This window comes from Neophocaena asiaeorientalis, unplaced genomic scaffold (assembly GCF_003031525.2).
Source record: "Neophocaena asiaeorientalis asiaeorientalis breed wild unplaced genomic scaffold, Neophocaena_asiaeorientalis_V1.1 scaffold572, whole genome shotgun sequence".
NCBI classification, from domain to species: domain Eukaryota; kingdom Metazoa; phylum Chordata; class Mammalia; order Artiodactyla; family Phocoenidae; genus Neophocaena; species Neophocaena asiaeorientalis.
Window position 1 is genome coordinate 129,835 of NW_020171764.1, and position 9,080 is coordinate 138,914.

The 9,080-nt window shown below is 41.2% G+C and overlaps 1 protein-coding gene across 6 annotated transcripts in view; it reads right to left on the reverse strand.

Moving 5' to 3' along the window:
- Positions 1-9,080, reverse strand: part of CLCN5 (Cl-/H+ antiporter 5) — a 150,422-nt gene that overhangs the window by 10,572 nt on the left and 130,770 nt on the right. For 5 of the 6 annotated variants that reach the window (XM_024765657.1, XM_024766412.1, XM_024767137.1 and 2 more), the window contains 5 exons: positions 7,703-7,825; positions 6,268-6,474; positions 3,394-3,474; positions 2,621-3,163; positions 83-269 (listed from right to left, as the gene is read on the reverse strand). In XM_024765657.1, the coding sequence (XP_024621425.1) occupies positions 83-269; positions 2,621-3,163; positions 3,394-3,474; positions 6,268-6,474; positions 7,703-7,825 (1,141 nt within the window). The remainder of the gene's footprint in view (positions 1-82; positions 270-2,620; positions 3,164-3,393; positions 3,475-6,267; positions 6,475-7,702; positions 7,826-9,080) is intronic. The other variant, XM_024767860.1, reaches the window with a different exon arrangement.

Here is a 9,080-nt window from a genome sequence, read left to right on the forward strand (position 1 = left end):
AGTCAATTGTGTTTAATATCACTCGTCTTTATAATGCCACCTGGGTAGCAGTCTCTTTGGAATCAATGCAAACAGTACTCACCCAAGCAGGCTGCAGCCCCAACCATCGCATAAAGGCCAGGGGTGATACAATCCGCTCCTTGACTGCACCAGCTATTGAAGATGGCCCAGTCATGGTGGTAATAAGCCAGCTGTTCCATCCCTACTCCCAAAAGCCGACCCGCTATAGCACCAACAGCCATGCTAGGGATAAAGAGGCCGGAAGGGATCTGCAAAGAGAAAGCAAAAGATGGTCAGTGAGAAGTGACGTGATCGTCCGGCACATGGTAAGGGCTAGAGGACTGACCCTCTGCGAAGCGAACAGGCCAATGACAATTTAACTATGCACTACGCTAGCAAGTGGCCGCAAAGATTTGTGTAACACTACAGGGACTAGAGGTTCTCTGGAACGTGCAGGCAAGGACGACTGCAAAGACGCTTACCCTGATTCGGGGTCCATCAGGCAAGAGCCTGAACTCTCCAGACCAACACAGAACTGGAGGCAGAAATTAAGCCTTTCCCAAAGAAAAAGGAAAATAGATGGAGTTTCTCATATATGCAGACATTTTCCCCAATTTTGAATTCTAATCAACAACAATTACCCTTTATTGACTATCTACAATGTTCAATGCTGGATGCTCTATGGACCAGATTTCATGGGTTCTTTACAACCACCCCAGGAGGCAGGTGTTATAATTCCCAACTCGCAAAGGACCTAAGGTGCAGAGAGGTTAAGGAACTCACCCAAGGCCAAGATTTAGTAAACGCTGGTACTGCGGTTTAAATGCAATGCTTGTAACCACTCTCATGTATTGAATCTTGACCCATTACTCACACAAAAAGGATGGCACATGAGGTTTCAGTTTATTTTAACAGTATAAAGAAAGAATAAATGATTAAGTTTTCTTAATGAGATAGTGACTATGGTTGCATGACTGTCCCAAAAAGGAACCCCCATCTGTCTCCCCACTCTTTTTTTTTAACACCTTTATTGGAGTATAATTGCTTTACAATGGTGTGTTAGTTTCTGCTTTACAACAAAGTGAATCAGTTATACATACACATATGTTCCCGTATCTCTTCCCTCTTGCATCTCCCTCCCTCCCACCCTCCCTATCCCACCCCTCTAGGTGGTCAAAAAGCACTGAGCTGATCTCCCAGTGCTATGCGGCTGCTTCCCACTAGCTATCTATTTTACGTTTGGTAGTGTATATATGTCCATGCCATTGGAAGCAACCTAAGTGTCCATCATCGGATGAATGGATAAAGAAGATGTGGCACATATATACAGTGGAATCTTACTCAGCCATAAAAAGAAACGAAATTGAGTTATTTGTAGTGAGGTGGATGGACCTAGAGTCTGTCATGCAGAGTAAGTAAGTCAGAAAGAGAAAAACAAATACCGTATGCTAACAAACATATATGGAATCTAAGGGAAAAAAAAAAGGTCATGAAGAACCTAGGGGTAAGACGGGAATAAAGACACAGACCTACTAGAGAATGGACTTGAGGATATGGGGAGGGGGAAGGGTAAGCTGTCCCCACTCTTTTTTGGACTCCTAGGATACAACAGTGCATTCTCAATTTTCTGTGCTAAGAGAGGGAAAATGATGACAGAGATAATCCAAACAGCAGATTATTTTAAAATGGCTTGTATTCAATTCTGGAATATATTTGAATCAGGGTGGGTCTGATGGTCTGCAAATTCACTTTAGATGAAAGAATGAAGCCACGAGGTAAAAAGTAACTCAAGAAGCACTGCAAATCTGTCCAGCGTGTTGAGGAGGATGCATATCAATTCAGAGATTACAGTACTGCCTAAACCGACTTGCTGGCTCTTATTTTCTGGTTTGAATCTCCATTTCCCTAGAGAAGAGGAAATACCTTGGCAGCAGAGTGCTAAAAAAAGAAACAAACAAATGAAAACCAAGGAAGAGGAGGAAAATACTTCACAAATTTTCCTTCCTGGTTTCTTCTGACACACGGAAATGATAAGGGGTACTGAAAATAAAAGATGCTGGCCTAATACCAGCTGTTGATAATCTAAATACTAATTTAGGATCACCTGTGAAGTTCTTGATAATTGGACACTGATAACTGTAAAAAATACATTTAGCTACCTATTGGGTTGAGCCATATGAAATTGCTATTTTAGTGGTCAAAATGGTCGGCAACTTCTTTTGGTTCAACCTACTATATTGCTTTATTCGTAACTCTAAAGCCACTTGATAAGGACCAAAAATATGTTGGTCAGATATTGTTTCGATATAAAATGCACTGGAATAAATACCTCAGCATCCTTTTCGAGAGGCAAAATATGTTTTCCACAGAAAAGGAGAAAATGTTTCTGCTTGAAATCTCATCACTGAGGTCTGCATTTGGCCTAAAACTGGGCTTGCACAGTTTTAGATAGAGGTACAATCATCTAAGAAGTTATGAGAACACATGGGGGTAAAAAGGGATTTGGGTCTTTGAAGTTGGATGCGCCACACGAACTATGAGAATCGTACAATATCTTGGCTTTGCCCTCCAAACTTACAGCCACACAAATACCCACCAAGGACCAAAAGAATCTCCTCACCTTCATGCCAAAAGTGAATATAGTGATGACAATTTTCAGTATGAGTGTCAAGGCCAGCTGCCACATTGCACTGTAGACTCCCACACCAGCTGGTCTGTCGGGCAGCTCACCCGCCTTGCTTGTGTTGAAACGGTTCTCATAATCACAGAGCTTAGAGGAGTCCAGAAGGCCACAGTCATTGAACAGCTCGGAAATGAGCTCACTTGTGCTCATACGGGTGTACTCATTGGGGAAAGCCAGGATGGCAGTGATGGCCGTCATGACGAGTACCTCTATGACAGGATACTTGCCCAACTGGGTGGTCTTACGCTTCCGACACCAGGCAATATTGGTGCGGATAAACAGAGCTCCCCACAGGCCACCAAATATGCCCAACAGAATGAAGGGCACGAGCTCAAAGAGATGCCATGGGGTGTGAAACTCCACATAAAATAGAACCAGGCGGCTGTTCCCAAACGGATTGATGGAGCGTAGGGTGAATGCTGCCACTAAAGCAGCAAAAAACGAACGCCACAGTGTTTTGAGGGGAAAGTAGTAGCTGACCTATAAGAGAGAAAATGAGAAAGTAAGCTCAGTCAACGTGCATAAACTGGGGTGAAAACTGGTGCTGCAGGAATTAGAGTTGAGGATGAAAATGGCCTGGAGATCTCCGGCCCCGTGGCAAAGCACTGGAGTTGGGCAGAGCACTTTGGGACTGCAATGTACACAGACAATGGCCAGAATTCCTGGCACAAAATCATGTGCGTGGCTCTACAGACAGATAAAAGTATTACCTCTTCCAGGCTGAATAATACTCCGCCAATAGGTGCCCCGAAGGCTACAGATACACCGGCTGCAGCTGCAGCTGACAAGACCTATGATGCAAAACCCAAAATTAGTGAATAGATCAAGGCCACTTTCCTACCTTCAATCACATTTTAAAAAGGAAGGTTAGTGGTTACTAAATAAAAAAACAATTTTATATGCTCCATATCCAGTTTATCAAAAATGAAGTTCAATGTATATTTACTTTGAGAGCAAACACTGTATGCTGAATTTTGGACACATGGTTCACATGCTGGTACATGTAGAGGGCCTTCCTTCGTAATTAATTTAGGCATGTACTTGATCCCAAATGATGCCCCCATCCCCAACACTCCCAATTCCGTAACTGATTTTGAGTCTGCAGACCTATTTATCACCTAAATGAAATACTTCCTTTTAAAATGAGATTTTAAAGGTTCTAATGATACAAAACTGAAGTAATGATTGGCTCACAGCTAGTCAGAAGTTGAAAATATTCAGACAATAAGTATTTAGAGTTTCCTGTACTATGTGCCCTACTCCATGCCTAGTGACCTATGGAAACAGAAGTAGGGGGGCAACTAGAGGCAAAATTGGGGATAGATTTTGAAAGGAAGAGAAGACCTAAATGTGTTTAGGTGTGGCAAGGAAAAGGGTGAGGAGGGAGGGGAAGAGGAAGAAGCTGTGAGAGAGAAATTAAAAGGGACAAGGAGATGGGGAAAGAGAGCAAGTGATATTTCGAGAGCACCATCTTTGTATGTCATAGGCATTGGCGTGTGTATGTAAAAGGTGCATGACAAACACACCAGAATTAATAGAAGGATAAAGTCCTTTCATTGGATTCTGGTTGCTGTGGGGTGGTATATAATTTGTGGTAGTGAGGAACTATTTTTAAAAGGAAGTTGAATAAAATTAAGAGTTTTTGAAGAAAAAATGGTTCTTGGCAAAAATAAATAGGCAGGTTTCTCTGGGAGTGCAGGATGGCCAAAGAAAATGAAGGGGAGGGGAAGAGTGATCTCTGGTGCTAGCTGGGGAGGACTTTGAAATTCAAGGCTAGAATGACTTTCATCTGAGAAGGATGAGGACATTTAACATGGAACTTGAGAAAGGGGATTTCAGTGACTTTGTTTAGGTTGAATTATGAGGGAGAAGAAAGAATCGAAGTGGCCTATTTGCCTTAATATTATGCTGTAGAGTAGGGTCTATCTACACCCTACCTTCTCAAATCTCTATTTTACTCTCAACCATCTGGCCACTTTGACAAGGCCCTGGGACATAAAAGGGTTACTGCTGATGGTGAGAACAACAGGAAAAAATAACTACAAAGTCTGAATAAGCAATAGGAAGTGAATGACATTCAAATATTCATGAGTTTAGTTAGAAATATATATGACATCTGTACAGAGAACCAGCCAAATCAAACTCCTCTCTTATTTTATAAAGAACTATTTGAACAAAAATGCCAATTTTTATGGAATGAAAGTAACCAGCAATCTACAGTTTCAAAGTTACCTCTACCTATGCAAAACCAGCAACAATCAACACTTTACTCTTGACAGTTAAAATGGTTTTTTTTTCATGTCTTTAGCTTCTGTTATACATTATTCCTGTCTAACAACCTCACTAATTTAATACTGCCTTTATGTCCCTCTACATTTGACAGATAGGTAAACAACCTACTCAGATTTCCCCCTCTCTCTCCTGCTAGCCTACCTCTCCTGCCAGGAACTTTCCCCCTTGAACTATCAAAATGTATTCCATATTTGAAATTTCAACATGTTTGAGTTTCCTTCCGAGTGTTACGGTGAATTTTGTTTTGTTTTGTTTTGTTTTCAGAACAAATCATTAGGTTCCAATTTTGTGAAAAATCCTTTCCAACGAAATGACCTTGGTCTCGACCCATTCCATATGTGATTTCTTTGTAATTCAAGGAAAATAGAGCAAGAACCATTTTCTTAAATCCTTAATTATAGCAGGACAAAAGTAACCAATGACTTGGAACTTTTAAAAAAAATGTTCTTCCTCCTCAAAATGACATACATTAACAACTGTATGAACACGAGAACAACTATAGAGATGCTGCAGCGGGGTTAATTTAGCGGGGTTGAGCCAGAAGACAAGGGAGAGAGAGATCCAATACAGAGAGAAACCAATGCAGCGTCCTGTTAGGTAGAAATAAAAGATGGAAAAGCTGGCATCTTAAACACATGCTGAATTTTATATTCTTTCACAGGGATAAACAACTTTCTTTTAAAATAATCTTCCATTAGTTTTGTACTTATTTTGTAATAGAAATAGCACATGCTTGTATAGAATTATACATAATAAAACGTTGACGTCCTTACTTCTCCCTCACTTTCCCCCTCACCAGAGGTAGACATTTTTTAACAGTTTGGGGTGAAACCACTTTCCAGTCATTTTCTTTCTAGGTGCATATATACATACTTTTCAAAAACATTAACTGATTTTTACTATACACATTATTCTGAGATTGGCTTCTAAAAGTTTAATGGTATTTTATAGCCATCATTCCATGTGAGTATACATAGCATTATCTCATTCTTTTTAACAGTTGCACAGTATTCTAGAGTATGGACAGAATATTGTTTATTTAATCAGTCCCCCATTGATGGACATTTTGATTGCTTCACTTTTTCACGATGTTGACAGATGCTTCACTGTCCATCCCTATACATCTTTGTGCACACATGGTAGGATGTCTGTAGGATACATTTCTAGAAGTGGAACTTCTGGGTCAAAGGGCATTTGCATTAACACTGGTAGAATCTCCCAACTCTCATCCCCAAGGTTGTACCATTTATGCTCTCACCAAAAAAGAGACTATTAAGGCCGTTTGTTATTACCTCTCTGCGTTTGGCTTCATTCTTCCTGTATTTGTTGAAGCAGTGGCACAGGATGTTCCCACAGCAGCAAGCCACGTGCACTAGGGGGCCCTCTTTGCCCAAGCTCAGGCCAGATGACACTGCCAGCACCAGTGTTATGGTTTTGATAATCAGGGTCCACTTACCCAAATAGCCCCTAATAATGAAACCACTCAAGATAGTTTTTATCTGCAGGTCAAACACAGAGAGATTGAATACAGACTAAGTAAGGAAACAAGGCTAAGAAGCTATAAATCTGGTCCTCGTTATAGAAACCGCACCTTTTGAAAACAACTGATATATAAATGCTTGACCCACAGTGATCCCAGTTTGGGAGGGAGCCCAGCAGCCCAAGGAAGTGAGAAATGTTCTTTAAACTTTCCTGTTCCTTTTTTTCTTTTTGGCCATGTGATAGCTGGGCAAGGTAGTATTGTAAGTATGAGAGTGCATTGTATGGAGAAGGGGTGGCAGAGAGGGAGGGTGTTTCCCTTACTTAATCCTTACAGGCTAGTATAGCCCTGACTCTCTACCAAGGAATATGTAACTATGACTTGGTCAGGAAACAGAGAGGGGGCAAGGTCATCCAGGTAACCTAAAATCTCTGTGGTTTCAGTCACTGTCAAGCAATCTAAACCAAAAGTACTTAGAGATAGGGTTTTAGTCACCCTCCTTCTAGCCCAAATCATGTTGCAGGAAATGTAGCAAAACAGTTTTATTTCTTCTGCTCTAACAAAGTTGACAATACCACTATTTTTTCAGACCAGAAGCCTGGGATCTACCCTGAGAGCTTCTTGGTTAGGGAGTCGGGGAGGTCTTCAGGGGGCCTGGTTCACCAGGAACCAGGAGGAGACTAGGAATCAACTCCCTTTATTTATTTATTTTTAAAATATTTATTTATTTATTTATTTATTTATTTATTTATTTATGGCTGTGTAGGGTCTTTGTTGCTATGCTCAGGCTTTCTCTAGTTGCGGCGAGCAGGGGCTACTCTTTGTTGCGGTGCACAGGCTTCTCATTGTGGTGGCTTCTCTTGTTGCGGAGCACGGGCTCTAGAGTGCAGGCTTCAGTAGCTGTGGCTCGCTGGCTCTAGAGCGCAGGCTCAGTAGTTGTGGCACACGGGCTTAGTTGCTCCGTGGCATGTGGGATCTTCCCGGACCAGGGATCAAACCCGTGTCCCCTGCACTGGCAGGCGGATTTTTAACCACTGCCCCACCAGGAAGTCCCTCAACTCCCTTTAATGTCCAGGTAGCCCAGCCTGGGAGGAGACTTAAGGGAAGATCTAGAGAGGCCCCAGATTGCCTCGTGATCTGATCCTGCTTGATATTCAACTGTGGTATATGCTGGAATACATATTAAATCGTTTTAACTAAAAAGGATTCATTATTGTTACCATTTATAAACCATTTTAGAGACTCACCTCAGGGATTCCGGAGCCACAGGCGTACGGTGCGAACACCTTGACAAGAGATACGGCAAGGAAGGCAAATAGGAGAGCCCAGAGGACATACATGAAGTAATTGACTATGTAAGCAAAGGCTCCCTGGAACAGGGGAAAAAGAAAGACGCTTGTTTTAGCCCAGACAGCCTCAGTGAGGCATGCATGTCTTCTGAGGAATGGGTTTTCAGGAGAGGAGGTCAGAAAGAAAAAAAAAAAAACAATATTAAATTGCTCAAGATGTTCCTTCCCACACTGTCAGCAAAGCAACTGTCAGCCCACTTGCTACTGAAAATGACAGGCTTTGTTACACCCAGAGGACACTGACAATGCCTTCTAAGGATGAACAAGAACGAAGAAGCAAATTCACTTTCTATATGAGTGCTTTGATAGATTTTGTAGTCAAATATATATGATACTATGTCAATTTCATTAAGAGTCTTAACAGCCCTTTTATTGGAATGGCTGAACCTTGACTACACATTTGAAGTGAAGACTGGCTCCAGAGTTCCATTAAATTCATCCTTGCCTACTACCTACCTTGGTGTCAAATTCTCATAGGTTAGAGTATCTAAAATTCCTTGGTGTTTTTCTTAAAATAAGCAATGACATTCTGTAGAGACCACCACATCTTTGAGAGAATTTTGTCACTGTCGTAGCAAAGGTGTAGTTGCTGAGTGGCAACAAGAAAATGCAGTAGAAAGTTTTGGGCTCTGACCATCAAACAAAATCAGTGAGATGCCAGATATCCCAAAGAATAAAACAGCAACAGCTATTTTTAAAAATGGAGAGAATATACTTATGAGACTATCCCCCTATTATAATGAAATCTGCCAGAAATCTAATTTTGACCACTAGCAAGCATTCACCAACATTAAAGGGCTCGCAAAATAGCTATGCCTTACAAAAAAAGATATTTTGAACACTACCAGATGATGCTTGCTCATAGAAACATTTGAAGTTGAAACTCACTCAAATTACATGAAACACAAAACTCAAGGGACTTGCGACTTTTTAAAACCTAAAACACTATCAAAATAATTCATTGGCCTAGACAAGGAGAACCAAAATGCTCAGGTTTTTTCTGAGTTATAATTTTGACACAGGTTTCCCATTATTTTAGTCCCTCAGAGGAACAAACAATTGCTCTCTTGGCCTTTAGAATGTAGCTAGGGAGGAAGAATACTCTAGAAGTAGGAGACAAAGAGGAAAAGGGAGGGAAAGGGGAAGTAGCTGAAACTGACTAGAGGCAGAGACCAGGAGGTCAAGTTCTTGGCAGGAGAACTCTTCTTAAAACCTAGAAGACTCTTTCCCCAGGCAAGAATTTCATTCATTAAAAGGAGGGCCAGAGAAAGTTGTC